The sequence below is a fragment of the Notolepis coatsorum genome (assembly GCF_963971535.1).
Source record: "Notolepis coatsorum genome assembly, chromosome: 2".
Taxonomy (NCBI): Eukaryota; Metazoa; Chordata; class Actinopteri; order Aulopiformes; family Paralepididae; genus Notolepis; species Notolepis coatsorum.
In genome coordinates, this window is record NC_140166.1 from 126,473,435 (window position 1) to 126,495,934 (window position 22,500).

A 22,500-nucleotide genomic window follows, 5' to 3' on the forward strand; every position below is an offset into this window, starting at 1 on the left:
GGGAAGGTGGAGCGTGACCATTTCCGGCGTCATATAGGGAGACGCATGGGAGTGGCTTGGTCACGTACAAGTGGGTCAGGGTTCCCACGCTTGCCTTGAAAACATTTTCCATGCTACCTCCTGATTTTCCAGGTACCATATTAAGTGATGATCTATAGGCCCCTGAAGCTTTCCGCCCCCATCTGCGCCCCCCTCCCCTCACACACACAACCCCCTAGGACACCTGACTACTTACTTGATTTAAAAGATGTGCCAGTCAAGTCTACATTGTAAATGCTTAGAGATTATGTCTTATTGATAATATCAATGCATGAAATAATGCAACAAGCTGTAGATCAGTTGTCCCCAAACTACGGCCCGCCTCCACATTTGGCCCGGCCCCCTAGAGCCCCGGAGCTTTAAAAAAAAATTTAAAATAAAGATTTTTTTTGTTTAAGATGGCAGCATCCCCATTGTCGGTGCTGAATGTTTGTTAGTGTTTGATTTTTTTTTGGTTTTTAGTACTTTTAAACATCCATTTTAGTAAGTAGTAGTTTTCATTTGATCCTATACATTTTTCATTCACCGATTTGTGGACTTTTTTTTTAGTGTCCTGAAAAGCGCCTTATAAATAAAATGCATTATTATTATTATTATCATCCAGGAGGGAAAGACACTTTGGATAGTAGGGACTGCATCTCTGCCTGTCCTGGCCAGGAAACACTTTGCAACTGTGATCTCCTCTTGACAGTAGTTGGATATTGTAATGTGTGGCGAGGGGTTGCAGCAATTCCACTGAGAGAAACTGGTCTGAGGCTGGATAACATGTATGCCTGTATGCCTCTCATAAGTTGTTCTCCAACGCATGAGAACCTGCTCTCAAGCTCTTGCAGCATTCTGTCGAGGACTGGATAGAACAGTCTCTGTCTCAGCTGATCTCCTGAGCTGAGGTCTGAGCTTGTGCCACAAGATGACTCAACTACATACTCGTCCATCCTTTTCTGCTTCCTCCTTTGGCTGGTAGTATGTTCCTCAATCCCAAGGCCATTACATATGGCCTTTGTCCTGTCATACATGTCCACTGCCATCTCTGAGGTGCGATAACCTTTGAGTGTGTCCTGCACTGTGCTTTTAAATAGTACAGCGCTAGAGCTAGGTGGTCTGTAGGTACTGTATATTTATTTCATAAATAGTGTTATTTATTTCATTAATAGTGTTATTATTTATTTCCTGACCTTTTTTTTCTGTGAAGATCCCGGAAAGGGTTATTAATATTTGGTTATGTGTGGCTTTCTGGAAAACAATAAATGTTTACGTTTAGGCACCCCTGCGATCGTCACACTTTTTCTGTTACAAGCTGACTCCGGCCCCCACCAGAGAAGGGAAAAGTTATGTGGCCCTTTAGGAAAAGTCAATGAGTGAAATAGTACATATGGGGATCAAACATAGTTCTAGTATTTTAAAAGCAAGGTAAAATTACCTCAACAATTCTAGTGTAAGCTGCTAGCTAGCAAGATTGCACTGCTTACTAACTAACGTTGATACACCCAGGTTTACCACACAGTTAAAACACAGCTACTTGCATAAGAAGTTTCACTGTAGATGTCAAGGCTCCTGTGTTGGCTGGGAAATGCATGTATTTGACCGTTCTATTGAGATTGCGAGTAACGGTTCTCGGTTATTATTCCGGAAGTCCACCAATCCGAAACTATACTTTTAAAGTCCATATCACCAGGTTGCCTGCATCAATTCCAACATCCAATATACCAGATATGATGCCAAGAGCATGCTCTAAAAGCTGTTCACATGTAAAGGGTTTTTATAAACTCATCTTAATTATGTGCTCAATAGTTTAATTTGATTACTATTTTACACATCATCCAATAAAATGTTCCAGGACAACTGTTTCAATTTCCATGTAAGTGTTCACTTTTGCTCAGTTTCCATGACTTTTCCATACTGGAAAATGAAAAAAATAAATTCCATGTTTTCCAGGTACCGTGGGAACCCTGTGGGTGCATTTGCTTGTTTCGCGTGCACGCTATAGGTGCGTGGAGATAAGAGGATATCTCATTGGCAGAGCGAGATGCTCAGCCAGTATTCATATAACTAGGTTATGAAATAACCTTTCGTTCAGGTGATACGCCAGGTCCCCCTAAGGTGATGGTTTCCGCCTCCCTCCCCCAGAGGAGATTTGGAGCAGAACGTGAACAGGTTGTGTCTTCATTCCTCTTGACCATCACTATTGTTTCAGGGAGGGAATGATGACATCATATTGAGATCACGTGTAAAAAAAATCAAAGGAAATGAATAAACGGAAGATGATTAAACAGAAGGTTTTGTAGATACAGTACTGAATTCTCCCATCCGGACCAATGCGATTTGAAATATTATTATAGAATATAGAATAGCAGGCCTATAAATTACTTTATTATAGCCAATTCGCACATTTATGGATTGGGCCAAATCTTATGTACAGTAGGTTTCTTTTTCTTGCAAGAGATCCGCCATTTTGAAACTGATCAAATCGGATGGTTGCTAAATGCTCAAAATAGGGGAGACAAACTAACTGCGCTCCAATATATGCCAATAATGTTCAGTTTTGTGGTATATATGTAACAGATGGTATCGTGAAGTGCAGTCAAGAAGGGCTGGGGTGAGTAGCGATGCTATGGGTTAAACTCACTCTCACATCCTCAAAAGACGCATAGACCCAGTACTTAGAAGTGAATTCACCTCTTGGTATAGCGGTCTGTGTTGCTGCCCGCGGTGTGGGAGACCAGGGTTCGACTCCCACTCGGGGGGAAGTTTGAGGTGACGTTGTCACAACTGTTACAATGGTGCCGTGACCCGGATGCCTTGGGTGGAGTGGAGTGAGTTTGAGAGGGTGAGTGTAACGGATGGTATCGTGAAGCGCAGTCAAGAAGGGCTGGGGTGAGTAGCGGTGCTATGGGTTAAACTCACTCTCACATCCTCAAAAGACGCATAGACCCAGGACTTAGAAGTGGATTCACCTCTTGGTATAGCGGTCTGTGTTGCTGCCTGCGGTGTGGGAGACCGGGGTTCGACTCCCACTCAGGGGGAAGTTTGAGGTGACGTTGTCACAACTGTTACATATAATCCTGAGTAATAAGAGAATAAAAAAAAAAATTATAAGCAAGTCATTTGTTTGACGGGAGCAAGACGCCTTTGGGAAGTGTAGTTTTGAAAAATTCCAAAGCTCATTGAAAGCTCTGGATGTCCTTTTCTCAAAATGACTACAATTCAGCGACTTCCGGTAATTCAAAATGGCGGATTTTCGCGATCACAACACCACATTTAAAAAACTAAAACCTCACTAATAACACTTTAACCTATTGGTAAACAAACGTATTGATGAAAATATACATTATAACTGCTGTTGTGACATGGTTATGATGTTTATTCTTGAATACGTTTGAAAAAATTTATTATAATTATGTCAGACAGTCTGTGTAACGTTTGGGGTTTCTATCCTCTCTCAGGAGTGGAAAGCTCTGATTGATTGTCACCTGTGATTTGTTGTCACTAATTACTGCGTGTGGTTTGCTGGGTATTTTGCCTTTATAGTAATCCTTTGTTCTCCTGTCTGTTGTCAGATCTTCAAGAGAAGTACTGCGAGCAGTCGGCCACGGACAGAAGCGGGACATCTGGTCCGGTTTTGTTATTATGTTGTGTTAAACTATTTTCTCCATCTAGTGTACGGTTTTCGCTATGCTAAATTATCTCTCAGTTGTAGCCTGACTACATTATGCTTTCTCGTTCCATTATCTTGCTCTTGTGTTTCTGATAAAATAACACATATTTTGAGAAGAACAACACCATCTCCGCCTCCTTCTTCCTTTCTATTATTGGACTCAACATTCCTACCTTGAATCATAACAGTCTGGAGAGGTTGATTTATGATGTGATGTCATTTTGGGACCGGTATCGGTCCCGTCGGGCTTAAGAGGTTAATAACAACTCTTACAATGCATTATCATACATTATGAATATCCAGACACTGTAATACTCGGTACCGCAACTAGATGTCAGTCGAGTGATACCTGTATATCTGCGAGGCCAGTCGGTGACAATGACTCGTGATTCCAGACAAACCGGTCTTCCGTTTCACTTCTGCAACAGATCCTGAACTAAGATGGCAGCATTGATCACAACAAGCGTTCTGCTGCTTCAAACAGCCATCAAGTTGATCACAACATGCGTTCTGCTGCTTCAAGCTGCCGTCAAGTTGATCACAACATGCACTCTGCTGCTTCAAACTGCCATCAAGTTGATCACAACATGCGTTCCGCTGCTTCAAGCTGCCATCATGTTGATCACAACATGCGTTCTGCTGCTTCAAGCTGCCATCAAGTTGATGACAACAAGCATTCCGTTTCTTCAACAAGCAGCCATCGGGTTGATGACAACAAGCATTCCGTTGCTTCAAGCAGCCATCAAGTTGATCACAACATGTGTTCCGTTGCTTCAACAAGCAGCCATCAAGTTGATGAGAACAAGCATTCCGTTGCTTCAAGCAGCCATCAAGTTGATCACAACATGTGTTCCGTTGCTTCAACAAGCAGCCATCAAGTTGATGACAACAAGCGTGCCGTTGCTTCAAGCAGCCATCGAGTGGATGACATCATGTGTTCCGTTGCTTCAACAAGCAGCCATCAAGTTCTCAAGTTCTCAAGTTCTTTAATAGTTGTCATACAGAAGTACAGAATACTTTCATACAAAATGCTTCTTACTGTTACGCTCCAGAGACTGTGCTAGACAAGATCGTATCAAATAACATAATAACATAATATAGCATGAATTTAGAAGAAGAAAATGAGGTCACAGTGTTCGGTATAGACATATGTACAATGTTCTGAGTTACCATATAATATACAATACACAATACTATGCAGTGTACTAATGTACAGTACTATCTAGTGCAAAGCAGAAATGGGATGAGGTACAATTTTAGGTACAATTTACAGTAAGGTGTACGAGTTGTAGTGCAATCCTTCATCCATAAATATAAAGTGTGGGGAGTGGGTGCTACAGTGTGTTTGTTTAAAGTGGGTGTGTGCTATAAGTGTGTGGAGTGGGTGCTACAGTGTGTTTGTTTAAAGTGAGTGTGTGCGTGTGGATGTGTGTGCTATGTGCGTTTGGTGGTTGTTGTTGTGTAGTGTTCATTCATTGTTCGTTTAGCAGCCTGATGGCCTGGGGATAGAAGCTTCTTCTGAGTCTTTCTGTGCTCGCCTTGAGACTCCTGTATCGCTTGCCTGACGGCAGCAGTTCAAAGAGGCAGTTGTTCGGGTGACTGGAGTCTTTAATGATTCTCTTAGCCTTGCCCTTGCAACGCTTGTAGTAAATGTTCTGGAGGGTGGGGAGCCCCCCTCCAATTGTGCGTTCGGCTGAACGTGTCACTCTTTGTAGTCTGCTTTGGTCTTGTGCAGTGCTATTCCCAAACCAGGAGGTGATGTTGCCAGTCAAGATGCTCTCTATTGTACATGAGTAGAAGTTCTTAAGGATCTTCTGGCTGACTTGGAACTTCCTTAGGCGCCTGAGGAAGTAGAGGCGTTGTCGTGCCTTCTTCACAACACTGTTAATGTGTGTGGTCCATGTCAAGTCCTCGGATATGTAGGCTCCGAGGTACTTAAAGCTGTTGACTCTCTCAACCGGTGCCCCGTCGATGCTGAGGGGGCTGTAGTCCTTGACCCCCGACCTCCTGAAGTCCACAATCATCTCCTTTGTTTTGCTGACGTTCAGGGAGAGGCTGTTTTCCTGGCACCATCCCGCCAGGACCTTGACCTCTTCCAGGTAGGCCCTCTCGTCGTTGGCAGAGATCAGGCCCACCACCACTGTGTCGTCAGCAAATTTGACGATTGTATTGCTACTCCGCTGAGCCACACAGTCGTGTGTGTACAGGGAGTAGAGGAGGGGACTCAGAACACAGCCCTGGGGGGCCCCTATGTTGAGGGTGATGGATGAGGAGGTGCAGTTGCCTGCTCTCACCACCTGGGGTCTGCCAGTCAGGAAGTCCAAGACCCACTGGCAGAGGTCATAGCCCAAGCCCAGGTCCCTGAGCTTGGCTATGAGTATGGAGGGGACTATGGTATTGAATGCCGAGCTGTAGTCGATGAATAGCATTCTCACATAGTTCCCCTGCCTCTTGTCCAGGTGTGATGCTGCTGTGTGCAGCACATGGGATATGGCGTCCTCCGTGGACCTGTTGGGGCGGTATGCAAATTGCAGGGGGTCCATGTTGATGGGGAGGGAGGAGCAGATGTAGCCCTTTACTAGCTTCTCGAAGCACTTCATGGCTATGGAGGTGAGAGCTACAGGGCGGTAGTCGTTGAGGCAAGCAGGCTTGGATTTTTTGGGTACAGGGATAATAGTGGACTTCTTCAGGCAGGTGGGGATGACAGCCTGTTCTAAGGACAGGTTAAATATGTCAGTGAATACTGGGGCCAGTTGGTCGGCACAGACTTTTAGGACGCGGCCGGGGATGCCGTCTGGACCTGCTGCCTTCCTGATATTCACTTTTTTAAAGGTCCGCCTCACCTCATGCTCTGTTACCCTGAACACTGCGCCTCCATCAGCAGCCGACCCCCCCCCCCCCATTGCCGAGGCTTGTGAGCTGGTGTTGTTATTACCAGCATCAAACCTTGCATAGAAGGTATTGAGGTCATTTGCTAAGGAGATGTCACTGTTCAGTTTGAGGGAGGCGCCTTTGTAGTCTGTCATCGTTTTGAGCCCCTGCCACATAGCTCTAGAGTCAGCTTGTTCAAACTGGAGTTCAATTTTATCCCTGTAGCGTCGTTTGGCCTCTGACACAGTCCTCCTTACGTTGTATCGCGCCACCTTGTGGTCATTCATGTTGCCTGCCTCTAGGCCGTCGTTGTATGCTTTGGTGCGCTCTCTCAGAGCTTCACGGACGGATTTGTCTACCCAGGGTTTTTGATTTGGGTAAACTTTCATTTTGGTAGTGGGGATTGTTTCTTTCACCCTAGTACAAACATAGTCCAGCACTGTCTCCGTGTAGGCATTAATGTTATCTGTGTCGCGGAACACATTCCAGTCTGTGTTGTGAAACACTGACCGGATCGTATCCTCTGACGTCACATCCCATTTCTGCACCTCTCGCGAGACTACGGGAGTACTTTTAATTTTCTGTCTGTACTTCGGTGTAAGAAAAATTGATGCGTGATCTGACTTACCGAAGCCACTATCAGAATGAGCCTTGTAGCCACCTTTAAATTGCGTGTAACAGTGATCTAGGATGTTACCGCCTCTGGTGTTGCAAGTCACATGCTGATAGAAGTCGGGCAATACCTTTCTCAGATTGGCGCTATTGAAATCTCCCAGAACTAAAATGGCGGCGTTAACATTCGCCTCTTGGATTCTATTTACCTCGTCGTGTAGTCTGGAGAGCGCAACCTTGTTGCTGGCTTCAGCTTGCGGTGGAATATACACTCCGACCAGGACGATCGCCGTTAACTCCCTCGGGAGGAAGAAAGGACGACACTTGATGGTTATATATTCCAGTTCTGGGGAGCAGTGGTTGGATAGTTCCTTCACATTAGTTGGGTCACTCCAATTTTTGTTCAACATGAAGGCAATACCTCCTCCACGTTGTTTACCGGATTCTGCTGTTCTATCCTTGCGGTGAATGAAGAAATGATCGGCCGGTAGGATGGCGTGGTCTGGGACTTCTGGCGCCAGCCACGTCTCGATGAAGCAGAGAACGTTACAGTCCCTAACGTCTCTCTGGAATTGAATCCTTGCTCGGATGTCGTCTAGTTTATTGTCTATTGATTGTACATTGGCTAGCAATATACTGGGTAGTGGTGTCCTGTGCCGCCTGGTTCTCAGCCTGTTACGGACTCCAGCTCTCTTTCCTCGCCGTCTGGGTCCTTTGTCCCTGGGGGCGAGATCCGGTCCTGATGTCCTCAAGATCTCAACGGGCCATTGTTGCGGTTCAGAGAGCTGATCCAGAGAGTAATCCAGTCGGTAAGTTTCCCGTAATCCAATGTCTATTAGTGACTGACGGTCATACACATTAATTGCACCTACTGTTGGTACAGACAAAACTCTTAAAACTATAAATATTAACAAAAGTATGCACAGTCTCGACGGAGCGCACAGACAGGCAGCCGGACGTAGCGGCGCCATCTTTCTCAGTTGATGACAACAAGCATTCTGCTGCTTCAAGCAGCCATCGAGTGGATGACAACAAGCGTTCTGCAGCTTCACCAAGCAGCCATTGAGTGGATGACAAGCATTCTGCTGCTTCAAGCAGCCATCAAGTGGATGACAACAAGCGTTCTGCAGCTTCACCAAGCAGCCATTGAGTGGATGACAACAAGCATTCTGCTGCTTCAAGCAGCCATCAAGTGGATGACAACAAGCGTTCTGCAGCTTCACCAAGCAGCCATTGAGTGGATGACAAGCATTCTGCTGCTTCAAGCAGCCATCAAGTGGATGACAACAAGCGTTCTGCAGCTTCACCAAGCAGCCATTGAGTGGATGACAACAAGCATTCTGCTGCTTCACCATTGCATTACTGCTGATCAGCACCTATATCAGAAATAAATGTTTACTGTATTGATCATCTCAGAACCAAGCATTTGAAATGTCAGTGCTATAGCCTTATTTCTAAATCACGCGTTGCGAAGGCTATTGGCACGCGGCTTTATATTTCTCGAACAAGTTAGATTCTGTTTATATACGAGCATAACGCCAAGGCCCACAACATTATATAACGATATTTAAATAATGAGTACGATTGCATGGGATCACTGCATGCGCTTGATTTGATATTGTTCTTCGAGATATTCGATAATATCTTTCACGTCATGCCTGTCTGTACAATTACTGCTGCCATGATCACCTGTTTAGAGGCTCATTTACATAGAAATTGGAGATGTTCCCCCCTTATTACCTCATTTAAATATACGCCAATTGCACGGACGCAAAGCCGACGTTACACATCCGCACAAAGCCTTTGTGGATTCCGCCCTTAGTGTGCAGTATTGGCTGCACAATATGTTGACTGTTGTCATACAATAAGAGAAACAAGCTCTATTGTAAATGTTGAGTTGAGTTTATTCTTATCTCTAACAATCAACCGTATAAAAAACACAATAAAAAGGATAAACTAAAGAAAAAAAAATAAAGAAAAAAAGGTTAAAAAGCATTTGAGAAGGAGCAGAAGGAAGCAAATGCTGATCTAGTCCAGCCCCTTCCTCACAACATCATACATAAAACTAAATATCTTAGAAACATAAAATAACAAACAAAATAAAATATTAAATCTTTTTGTAGAAATAAAAAGTAACTATTTTAGAGCTCCTCGTTTTTGTACTCATCAATGAGTTTTCCTATACTTTTATATTTTGAACTGTACAATGTTCTTGCTCATTTTTGTTTCTTCATCTAATCCAGTGGTACTCAAACTGTGGTACGCGTACCACTAGTGGTACTTGGTGGTACTTGGAACAATTTTAATAAAAAATAAAATAAAAATAAAAAAAATTTGTGCAGTCAGGCCACTGAACTTAGAAGCAGGCCAGGCCGTGTCTATTTTTTTACCAACGGATTTCCAGTTCCGCGTTCGCGTTCTGCGAACTGATTTGCCACTGACGTTTCTGGTCATGTTTTTTTTTTTTTTTTTTACAATAATTTGTGATGCCATCACACAAACTGGCATTTAAAGGGTTACAATTCGAAAATGTATTGAATATGTGTTTTGTTTATTTATTTTTACAATAATTTGTGATACCCATCACAAACACTGGAATTTAAAGGGTAAAAAAAAGTATAAAAAATTTAAGAAAATTAAGTCTTTGTAACTAAATAATTCCTGGTGGGGGACCCCCACATAGAAAGTGGCCTGACTGGGGCTATATTTCACACTATATTTCCCAGCCTGAATTATTTCCCCAGTCTGGCCCTGCTTATGTGAGTTGTGAGTGAGTGAGTGAGTGAGTGAGTGAGTGAGTGAGTGAGTGAGTGAGTGAGTGAGTGAGTGAGTGAGTGAGTGAGTGAGTGAGTGAGTGAGTGAGTGAGTGAGAGAGAGAGAGAGAGAATTAAGTACATTTGCTGAAATACAGTTGTTCTTAATTTTCTCACTTGCTATGTGAGAATGTTAGTTATTATGTTCCCAATGCTCCTTGCATTGTATGAGTTGTGTGGAAGAGTTTGCTAGTTCTAGTGCTACCCCTTTGTACATTGTGGCTGTGTCTGACAAAAGTTAACAATAAATAATGGTATTAGGAATACATTTGCCTCCTGCGTGAACTGTGCATAGCTGAATAGACTGTATTTTAACGTCGGCCATATGGTGGTACTTGGAGAGCCAGCTACGTTCTCAGGTGTAAAAAGTTTCTCTTGGTGTAAAAAGTTTGAGAACCACTGATCTAATCCATTCCACAGGATTACACCACAAACTGAAACACATAAACCTTTAAGAGTAGTGCGGACATAGGGTTGTTTTAAATTATAATTCCTTCTTAAATCATATTTTCCCTCTCAAACATTTTTGAGTATTACTTGTCAGTACATTATTTCTTGCTTTGAAAATACTTTACCGTCGGTAGTGTGATAGTAAAGGGTTAACCTTCTGTAGTGTGGCAGTGAAAGGGTTAACCTTCTGTGGTGTGGCAGTGAAAGGGTTAACCTTCTGTAGTGTGGCAGTGAAAGGGTTAACCTTCTGTAGTGTGGCAGTGAAAGGGTAAGTCATGCTCTTACAACCGGTCTGTAATTAGTGTAAGGATGTTCATTACCAGCCAGCCTTACAGTATATAATGGGATGACTTTGGCAATTTACATATTCGCTGGGAACATATATGTGTAAGTGGGTCAACAATTCCATCTATTAATTAATTTATTTACCAGAGACATATCAATATCATTCAGTTTGTTTTTCTCTTTTCAAATTCCTCATCAGCACATATGATATCACGATATTTTCTGACCTTTCGGCGATACACATCACGATGTTTTTCCTTTTTCCCCAAACAATTCATTATGAGGTTTACCAAGACAGTATGAGTTTGCAAGCTAACATTAAAGACAAAAGACACATGCATTTAGCATTTTTATATTATATATTAGATTATTGGATTCTTAGATTATATATTTAGCATTTTAGCCTTTCGTTTTTTTAGATTATATATTAGATTAGATTTAGATTATTAGATTATATATTGTAACTATTTATTTATTTATACATTTATTATTTGAACGGCTTAAGGCTATATCTGTACTTGATGTTTGTTTGTTGTGTTGCATACTTGAAATAAACTTCAATTCAATCAAATCAAACACCCCCTCTTAAAAACAAAAACCTGTGTTTAACCTAGCCATCTATAAAACATCATGCTAAAACTGTGAAACAAATGTCCTACTCCCCTAAAGAAAGAAATACATAGCAAACATGACTCAGTTATCCAATAGTGCTGCTGTTTTTTATTTTGTTAAAATCTTTTAGTTAATAAGACTACAACGATTTAATGACTGCTTCCTGTCCTCGCATTCCATTTCCGGTTTTCCGGTTAACGTTACATTTTCAACAACAGATTGCTGCTAATTAAACACTTCATGGAAACGGAGTAACGTTAACGTTATGTTGAGTTCATACGTGTAGTGTAGTATGAACTCGACATAACGTTAACATTACTCCGTGTCCACTGTTGCGTCACAGATGGATGGTACACTAGTCTGTTAGCTCCGTAGCTAATCCGCTCAATAGACTACCGATAGCAGTACCGTTAACGTCGGAGTTTATCAATACTCTTGGGTTTCGGGGGGCATCCCTAGCACCGAGCCACCGCCTCTCTGGCTAGGTGTGTGCGCTTGCGTGCGTGTATGTGCGTGTAGATGAGGTAATTTGGGCAAGTGTGTGTGTGACTGACTTTTTTTCCTGCGAGAGGGAGAGGCGAGAGGGAGAGGAAAGCATTTAGCACTGCGCTTGTAAGGGCCCTTTCTCACTCACCCTATTCGTTTCTATTTCGTTCCGTTCTGGCCCGTACCGAGATCTGATGCGAACTCCCCCCCCCCCCCCCTCTCCCCCCTCTAGTTTGCGTACACACTGCAGTCTTGTTTCGTTCCGGGTTCTGTTTACGGTTTGCCTTTGTCACGTTCGAAAATGTAAACACAGGAAGTGTTAACATGGTGCTGGAGACTGAAATGCTGATATAAAATGAATAAATAAGCAATAAATATGAAGTTATATTTGAACCTCTGTTGTCAAGCCTTGTCAATATAACCCACCCCATTTTATCACGAATAGATGGTGTTGTAGAGTTCGCTTTTGAGCGTTTCCCAGGGCTGACGCTAAGCTAACGCTAGTTAGCTTAGCCTAGTCTAGTATAGCCTGTAGCACTTTCTTTTCAGCAAAGAACGTGCAATAAACAAAACGGATACATTCACTGTGTGTTCTGCCTGTCATTTGTTGATGAAACAAAACTAACATCAACACAAGTGACCACCAAGAGCGGATAGTTTAGTCTCAAAAAAGATCGGTGACTTTTGTTAGCTACATTGTTAGCTGCATGCTAACGTGAGTGGAAGATGCCATTATAACAGTATAGCATTGTGGCTAGAAGCTAACGTTAGCTCACGCTAGTTAGCCAGCACCAAACTGATGATATCGGGAGCCATCAGTAGCTAGATAACATTAGAGACAACACCGTGTGTATTAAACAACGGTGAATAGATGACTGGGCCATTTGTTTAATGCTTGTTAAGATTGAAAGAGGAGCTCTGAGCTAACAGGGTCTGTTAGCTAACGTTAGCCAGCTGCTCATGCAATCGCCAAATCGGTAATGCTAGCAGAATGAATGGATGTAAACTTTATTTAACATATTGCATATGGGTACAATACAATACGGCTCAATACAAACAATTGTTAAGGGAATGCAGACTGCTTGGACTGGGGTCCTTATAACAATAACTTCATGTTTTCATCCACTTGTTTTTGGTTGAGGTTATGACGTTATGTCAGCAGCAGGCGCCACGCCCGTGTTTAGGTACAAGCTCGCAAAGCCACACCCCCCGTTCTCCCGGGGCCGAATCCGAGACCACCTCTGCCAAGTGATCCCGTTCAGCGGGGGGTGAAACGAATCAGCGCCGTTTCGCACCCCAAAAGGGGTGAGTGAGAACACTCCCCCCCGTGCTCCGGGACGGTGATTCGATCCCAAAGGCTGAGTGAGAAAGGGCCCTAAGTCTCATCTCAGCCGCGGCGGCCTCTAACGTGAGGGCAAAACATCACGATATCCACGATACGTTTAAAAAGTGTATCGTTAATGAACTGTACCCAATATTTATATAATATCGTCATATCGCCCAGCCCTATAACATAGGTACTGCATTAGACCATAGGAATAACATAGGTACTGCATTAGACCATAGGAATAACATAGGTACTGCATTAGACCATAGGAATAACATAGGTACTGAGTTCAGAACATAGGAATAACATAGGTACTGCATTAGACCATAGGAATAACATAGGTACTGAGTTCAGAACATAGGAATAACATAGGTACTGCATTAGACCATAGGAATAACATAGGTACTGCGTTCAGAACATAGGAATAACATAGGTACTGCATTAGGCCATAGGAATAACATAGGTACCGAGTTCAGAACATAGGAATAACATAGGTACTGCGTTAGACCATAGGAATAACATAGGTACTGCGTTAGACCATAGGAATAACATAGGTACTGCATTAGCCCATAGGAATAACATAGGTACTGCATTAGACCATAGGAATAACATAGGTACTGCATTAGACCATAGGAATAACATAGGTACTGCATTAGACCATAGGAATAACATAGGTACTGCATTAGACCATAGGAATAACATAGGTATGAATTCATAAACATTTGGCATAAAAACCATTTAAAAATGGGTGACATTGCCCTTTATTTTCCAGCAAGGAACCAGCTCACAGCAGAACCTGAGGGTTGAGCGGAGCCGTGGTCTGATGACGGCATTAATCACCTGTTTGGGCATAACAAAAATATTGTTTGGTACCTGTTGGTTGTCAGTTAGGGCCATGAGTAGGGAGGGAATTTATTTTATTTGATCTCTTCCCACGGCGACTATGGATAGGGAATTTCTTTATTTAATTAAAATGTTCACAACAACATGGATGCATGTACTCTGCCAGCATGTTTAATATCCATAATACTAAAGGTTTGACTAAGATTTTTATGAAACTTTATTGTATTGTATTTTTTTAAACTCATAAAATAAATTGGGTCGCACCTAAATCGGCAGGGTCGGTCGGCAACCAGAAACAAACCATTATTTTTGTTAGGCCTTGTTTATGGGTCTCATCAGCCACCTGTGGGACAGGTTCCTCCCAAATGGTAAATAAAAATGGTAAACTTGGTTTATCCAAAGCGCTTTACAATTTCCTCCTCACATGTTTACCCGTTCACTCGCACACCGACGGCAGAGGCAACCATGCAAGGAGCGCAACCTGCTCATCGGGAGCAGTTAGGGGTTAAATGTCTTGCTCAAGGACACTTCGACACGCTGCCCGGGAGGAGCGGGAACCGAACTGCGAACCTCGGGATTACCAGACGACTGCTCTACGTCCCGAGCCACTGTCGCCCCTAACATCAGCCTCAAAGTACAGCGTCGGTCGGGCTCTAGTTTGTATAGTGCAGGGGTCAGCAACCTTTTTGACATGGAGTGCCTGTTTGAAATATAGTTGTAACTAGTGTGCCTCAACAATATTCCATGCATCGTATTTTTTCTTCTTCTGATAATCAGGTCTTTTTAATGATAATTTTTACATTATTACATCATTATTGTTATTGTTATTATTAACAATATTATTATGATGGTTGTATCAACCCTAAATCTGAGTTGGGGGGGGGGGGGGGAATGCAATGCAGACAAACAGCTGCATACAGTGCGACCATTTCACTCACATTTGCCCATTCATTTTTGGACACATCACACACCATCGGTGTGTGTACTGTACGTGTGCTGTCATAGCTCCACCTACAGGCCTAATGGAGAACACCAGGAGAACACCAGGATGTGAATGGAGGGTGAATGTGAGGTATATCGTGTAAATAAGTTTTGATTGATCGCAAGACTACACTGTAAAAAATTAAAATAATAATAAGTTACCAAAACTTAAAAATATTGAGTTCAGTAAGTTACTGTGCATTAACCCTTTATCTGCCAGGGATTATTCTGATCTTAATCCACTGTCTGCCAGTAGTATAAGTCTATGGAGATGTTCCCCTTCTTTGCAGGGCTATAACTTTTTAAATTGTATTGCTAAATTGACATTACTATGGCCCATTCAACGTCAAGTATCTATCGTTTAGGATGTAGCAACGTTCTACTTTTTCATTCACATATTCATACTAAAATACGGCCTAAAGTATAAATATGTTTTTATCGTTTTCTGCAGCATTCTGCAGAACGCGAGTTATAGCTATAAATACATATATTACATCATCAAATGTAGTTTGATACCGATTGACGTCAGATTAAAAATGTCAATTGTACAAGGTCCTAAACGTCATGCCTCATCATCTGGGTTCACCGTTCATCACCGTTGGGTGGTCAGCGTGGAGCAGAAAGTTCGCGATTATGGGATGTTGATATATGCGATCCATGTCCAGGTTGTATAATGCTATATGCGTCCAAACCATGTTGTTTATCGAGTTATTGGCAACGGATCGCTGTCCAGTGTGTCGAGCTGGAGTCCCGCTAACGATAGCGAGTGCCCGGACGAAATATGGTTGAGCACCACTTCCGGTGCGTCACTTCCTGTTTTGCCGATTCGCCGATCGGCCACCAGATGGCGGTCTTGAACCGTTGGAGAGTTGAGAGGAGATTAACAGCAAGTCTCAAGTCTCCGTGGGTGAAATATGATTGCCATCACAGATTTTTGAAATATTGATCTCAAAGACAGATTACGCATGGCGAGCAATGACGTGGTAACACGTTCTTGGCGAGAAAAGGGTTAAGGTTTTCAGTTTTCAATCCATAATAAGTTAACAGAAAAATAAGTAAACAACCACATTATTTCAACCTAATAAAACTATGTTTATTGTCATTGTTTTAAGAACACAAGTTGACTTGGTAATACTCACATTTTGAGAAAAAAAATGGCTTTTAACATGTGCAATGTTCAATGAAATAGAAAAATAAATAATAAAATGTGTTGATTAATCCCACTGGTCACAATGGTGACCGTACTAATGTTTTTGTTATAAGGCTCTGCAAATGTTACTGAATGGTGTAGCAATGTATTTCCAGCTAAATTGAAATAATAAACAAATAAAGGGTCTCAATTAAATATTTGGTAGTAAAAAGAACCTGTGGGAGGATTTCAACAAGATAAATGCGACAACAGTGCAAAATATTTCACTATAATATTTCAAAGCAAAAAAATAAAATAAAAACATGTGTCTCTGTGTGTGTGTGTGTGTGTGTGTGTGTGTGTGTGTGTGTGTGTGTGTGTGTGTGTGTGTGTGTGTGTGTGTGTGTGTGTGTGTGTGTGTATGTGTATGTGTATGTGTATGTGTGTGTGTGTGCGTGCATGTGTGTGTGTGTGCTCACCCTCTGTGTCGTTCAGGTCCAGAACTCTCCTGATCTGTGAGAGGGGCATGAGGGTGATGTGCTTTAGCTGCGCAGGAGGCCTGGTCTGACCCACCGGGCTCTTAAACGTACTGATCACCTTGTGGCGCTTCCTGGCAATCTGAGAACACACAGAAGATTCAGGTATTAATAAATATAGACATAATAAATGTAATAAAAGAAAATAATATTAATTAATACATATTAATAAAAATATACATAAAAAAACAGGTAATAAAATATGTATATTTTTGTACCTGTTTTTTTATGTATATTTTATTATTAGTATTATTGCACAATCAAAGCGGGCATAGCCACCCGAATTTCACTGTATGCCCTGGTATGTACAGTATGTGACAAATAAACCTCTTGAATCTTGAATCAACAAGTGCTTCAATATGGCTTTAAGAAGGGAGCCAGCATGGCGGCTGGGTGGCACAGCGGACATTGCACTCATCACCAACGCAAGAGACACCAGGTTCGAATCCGTTAGTCGCCGTTGCCTCCGGCTTGGGCCGGCCGTCATACTAACTCAATTGGCAGAGTCAGTTAGAGCACTGAAGGTGTGTAGTGTATATAGTGTTTAGAGCTCTCAGCCTCCCTCACTGAAGGTGTATATGGTGTTTAGAGCCCTCAGCCTCCCTCACTGAAGGTGTATATAGTGTTTAGAGCTCTCAGCCTCCCTCACTGAAGGTGTATATGGTGTTTAGAGCTCTCAGCCTCCCTCACTGAAGGTGTATATGGTGTTTAGAGCTCTCAGCCTCCCTCACTGAAGGTGTATATGGTGTTTAGAGCCCTCAGCCTCCCTCACTGAAGGTGTATATGGTGTTTAGAGCTCTCAGCCTCCCTCACTGAAGGTGTATATGGTGTTTAGAGCTCTCAGCCTCCCTCACTGAAGGTGTATATGGTGTTTAGAGCTCTCAGCCTCCCTCACTGAAGGTGTATATGGTGTTTAGAGCCCTCAGCCTCCCTCACTGAAGGTGTATATGGTGTTTAGAGCTCTCAGCCTCCCTCACTGAAGGTGTATATGGTGTTTAGAGCTCTCAGCCTCCCTCACTGAAGGTGTATATGGTGTTTAGAGCTCTCAGCCTCCCTCACTGAAGGTGTATATGGTGTTTAGAGCTCTCAGCCTCCCTCACTGAAGGTGTATATGGTGTTTAGAGCTCTCAGCCTCCCTCACTGAAGGTGTATATGGTGTTTAGAGCTCTCAGCCTCCCTCACTGAAGGTGTATATGGTGTTTAGAGCTCTCAGCCTCCCTCACTGAAGGTGTATATGGTGTTTAGAGCTCTCAGCCTCCCTCACTGAAGGTGTATATGGTGTTTAGAGCTCTCAGCCTCCCTCACTGAAGGTGTATATGGTGTTTAGAGCTCTCAGCCTCCCTCACTGAAGGTGTATATGGTGTTTAGAGCTCTCAGCCTCCCTCACTGAAGGTGTATATGGTGTTTAGAGCTCTCAGCCTCCCTCACTGAAGGTGTATATGGTGTTTAGAGCTCTCAGCCTCCCTCACTGAAGGTGTATATGGTGTTTAGAGCTCTCAGCCTCCCTCTCTGAAGGTGTATATGGTGTTTAGAGCTCTCAGCCTCCCTCTCTGAAGGTGTATATGGTGTTTAGAGCTCTCAGCCTCCCTCTCTGAAGGTGTATATGGTGTTTAGAGCTCTCAGCCTCCCTCACTGAAGGTGTATATGGTGTTTAGAGCTCTCAGCCTCCCTCACTGAAGGTGTATATGGTGTTTAGAGCTCTCAGCCTCCCTCACTGAAGGTGTATATGGTGTTTAGAGCTCTCAGCCTCCCTCACTGAAGGTGAATATGGTGTTTAGAGCTCTCAGCCTCCCTCACTGAAGGTGTATATGGTGTTTAGAGCTCTCAGCCTGCCTCACTGAAGGTGTATATGGTGTTTAGAGCCCTCAGCCTCCCTCACTGAAGGTGTATATGGTGTTTAGAATATGGTGTTTAGAGCTCTCAGCCTCCCTCACTGAAGGTGTATATGGTGTTTAGAGCTCTCAGCCTCCCTCTCTGAAGGTGTATATGGTGTTTAGAGCTCTCAGCCTCCCTCACTGAAGGTGTATATGGTGTTTAGAGCTCTCAGCCTCCCTCACTGAAGGTGTATATGGTGTTTAGAGCTCTCAGCCTCCCTCACTGAAGGTGTATATGGTGTTTAGAGCTCTCAGCCTCCCTCACTGAAGGTGTATATGGTGTTTAGAGCTCTCAGCCTCCCTCACTGAAGGTGTATATGGTGTTTAGAGCTCTCAGCCTCCCTCTCTGAAGGTGTATATGGTGTTTAGAGCTCTCAGCCTCCCTCTCTGAAGGTGTATATGGTGTTTAGAGCTCTCAGCCTCCCTCTCTGAAGGTGTATATGGTGTTTAGAGCCCTCAGCCTCCCTCACTGAAGGTGTATATGGTGTTTAGAGCTCTCAGCCTCCCTCACTGAAGGTGTATATGGTGTTTAGAGCTCTCAGCCTCCCTCTCTGAAGGTGTATATGGTGTTTAGAGCCCTCAGCCTCCCTCACTGAAGGTGTATATGGTGTTTAGAGCCCTCAGCCTCCCTCACTGAAGGTGTATATGGTGTTTAGAGCTCTCAGCCTCCCTCACTGAAAGGTGTATATGGTGTTTAGAGCTCTCAGCCTCCCTCACTGAAGGTGTATATGGTGTTTAGAGCCCTCAGCCTCCCTCACTGAAGGTGTATATGGTGTTTAGAGCCCTCAGCCTCACTCACTGAAGGTGTATATGGTGTTTAGAGCTCTCAGCCTCCCTCACTGAAGGTGTATATGGTGTTTAGAGCTCTCAGCCTCCCTCACTGAAGGTGTATATAGTGTTTAGAGCTCTCAGCCTCCCTCACTGAAGGTGTATATGGTGTTTAGAGCTCTCAGCCTCCCTCACTGAAGGTGTATATGGTGTTTAGAGCTCTCAGCCTCCCTCACTGAAGGTGTATATGGTGTTTAGAGCCCTCAGCCTCCCTCTCTGAAGGTGTATATGGTGTTTAGAGCCCTCAGCCTCCCTCACTGAAGGTGTATATGGTGTTTAGAGCTCTCAGCCTCCCTCTCTGAAGGTGTATATGGTGTTTAGAGCTCTCAGCCTCCCTCACTGAAGGTGTATATGGTGTTTAGAGCCCTCAGCCTGCCTCTCTGAAGGTGTATATGGTGTTTAGAGCCCTCAGCCTCCCTCACTGAAGGTGTATATGGTGTTTAGAGCTCTCAGTCTCCCTCTCTGAAGGTGTATATGGTGTTTAAAGCTCTCAGCCTCCCTCACTGAAGGTGTATATGGTGTTTAGAGCTCTCAGCCTGCCTCACTGAAGGTGTATATGGTGTTTAGAGCCCTCAGCCTCCCTCACTGAAGGTGTATATGGTGTTTAGAGCTCTCAGCCTGCCTCACTGAAGGTGTATATGGTGTTTAGAGCTCTCAGCCTCCCTCACTGAAGGTGTATATGGTGTTTAGAGCTCTCAGCCTCCCTCACTGAAGGTGTATATGGTGTTTAGAGCTCTCAGCCTCCCTCACTGAAGGTGTATATGGTGTTTAGAGCCATCAGCCTCCCTCACTGAAGGTGTATATGGTGTTTAAAGCTCTCAGCCTCCCTCACTGAAGGTGTATATGGTGTTTAGAGCTCTCAGCCTGCCTCACTGAAGGTGTATATGGTGTTTAGAGCCCTCAGCCTCCCTCACTGAAGGTGTATATGGTGTTTAGAGCTCTCAGCCTGCCTCACTGAAGGTGTATATGGTGTTTAGAGCTCTCAGCCTCCCTCACTGAAGGTGTATATGGTGTTTAGAGCTCTCAGCCTCCCTCACTGAAGGTGTATATGGTGTTTAGAGCTCTCAGCCTCCCTCACTGAAGGTGTATATGGTGTTTAGAGCTCTCAGCCTCCCTCACTGAAGGTGTATATGGTGTTTAGAGCTCTCAGCCTCCCTCTCTGAAGGTGTATATGGTGTTTAGAGCCCTCAGCCTCCCTCACTGAAGGTGTATATGGTGTTTAGAGCCCTCAGCCTCCCTCACTGAAGGTGTATATGGTGTTTAGAGCTCTCAGCCTCCCTCACTGAAGGTGTATATGGTGTTTAGAGCCCTCAGCCTCCCTCACTGAAGGTGTATATGGTGTTTAGAGCTCTCAGCCTCCCTCTCTGAAGGTGTATATGGTGTTTAGAGCTCTCAGCCTCCCTCACTGAAGGTGTATATGGTGTTTAGAGCCCTCAGCCTCCCTCACTGAAGGTGTATATGGTGTTTAGAGCTCTCCGCCTCCCTCACTGAAGGTGTATATGGTGTTTAGAGCTCTCAGCCTCCCTCACTGAAGGTGTATATGGTGTTTAGAGCCCTCAGCCTCCCTCACTGAAGGTGTATATGGTGTTTAGAGCTCTCAGCCTCCCTCTCTGAAGGTGTATATGGTGTTTAGAGCTCTCAGCCTCCCTCACTGAAGGTGTATATGGTGTTTAGAGCTCTCAGCCTCCCTCACTGAAGGTGTATATGGTGTTTAGAGCTCTCCGCCTCCCTCACTGAAGGTGTATATGGTGTTTAGAGCTCTCAGCCTCCCTCACTGAAGGTGTATATGGTGTTTAGAGCTCTCAGCCTCCCTCACTGAAGGTGTATATGGTGTGTTAGAGCCCTCAGCCTCCCTCTCTGTGCTTGAAACAGTGCTTTTTTGTCAGACACCACACACACCCTGCAGTCTACAGTGTGTTGTGTGTGAAGGCAGTATGTTTTCAGGAGTGTTCTGTGTGAAGGCAGTATCAAAAAAACAAACGAACTAAAACAAAAACGCAAAAAAACGAACGAACTAAAACGAAAACACAAAAAAAGAACGCAAAAAAATTTACGAACTAAAACGAAAAAAACAAAAACGCAAAAAAACGAACAAACTAAAACGAAAACACAAAAAAAGAACGCAAAAAAATTTACGAACTAAAACGACGAAAACGCAAAAAAACAAACGAACTAAAACGAAAACAAAAAAAAACGAACGAACTAAAACGAAAACACAAAATAACGCAAAAAAAGAACGCAAAAAAATGTACGAACTAAAACGAAAAAAACAAAAACGCAAAAAACGAACGAACTAAAACGAAAACAAAAAAAATGCAAAAAAAAGAACGAACAAAAAAAAAACGGACACCACACACACCCTGCACTACACACAGTGTGTAGTCAGACACCACACACACCCTGCACTACACACAGTGTGTTGTCAGACACCACACACACCCTGCACTACATACAGTGTGTTGTCAGACACCACACACACCCTGCACTACATACAGTGTGTTGTCAGACACCACACACACCCTGCACTACATACAGTGTGTTGTCAGACACCACACACACCCTGCACTACACACAGTGTGTAGTAGGGGTGGACGGTATGGTCTAAAATTTATATCACGGTATAATTTGAAGCATAGACGGTAACGGTATATATCACGGTATCATCGTTTTTGATTATTTTTTTTTTTTTAATTTTATATAATTTTTTTTTTTTTTTTTATATAAAATATATATATTATATAATTAGACTTGTACTTGTATTATCTGCAAGACATCGCCACCACGCAACAAGCTCCACTGTCTGTGTGTACATTAGTAGCCTCTAGCTACGGCCAGGATTCTCCGGAGCTGCAGCTGGACCTATACTCGAGTAGCCTCGAGCTACGGCCAGGATTCACCGGCGCTGCAGCTGGGCCCTAGTATTGGTATAACGTTAAATCACATTCACAAGCCCTCAGCTCGAATACGCATCGAATCAGTGTTATAAGACATTGATATCAGGAGCTATCTGTAGCTACTGCTAGCCGGATATATAACGTTAATACAACGCCTCAGTGAATTATTTAGTTCAATGGGACATTTCGTTTTGAACGGTGAACTAACTTGTGTTAACGTGAGCTAACGGCTAACGGAGCTATCATACACGTCTACTCTCTACTA

General features: G+C 43.4%; 1 protein-coding gene across 1 annotated transcript in view; it reads right to left on the reverse strand.

The window, feature by feature from the left end:
• Positions 1-22,500, reverse strand: part of ect2 (epithelial cell transforming 2) — a 141,902-nt gene that overhangs the window by 31,677 nt on the left and 87,725 nt on the right. The window contains 1 exon segment of the mRNA XM_084308714.1: positions 16,583-16,721. Coding sequence (XP_084164840.1) covers positions 16,583-16,721 — 139 coding nt within the window.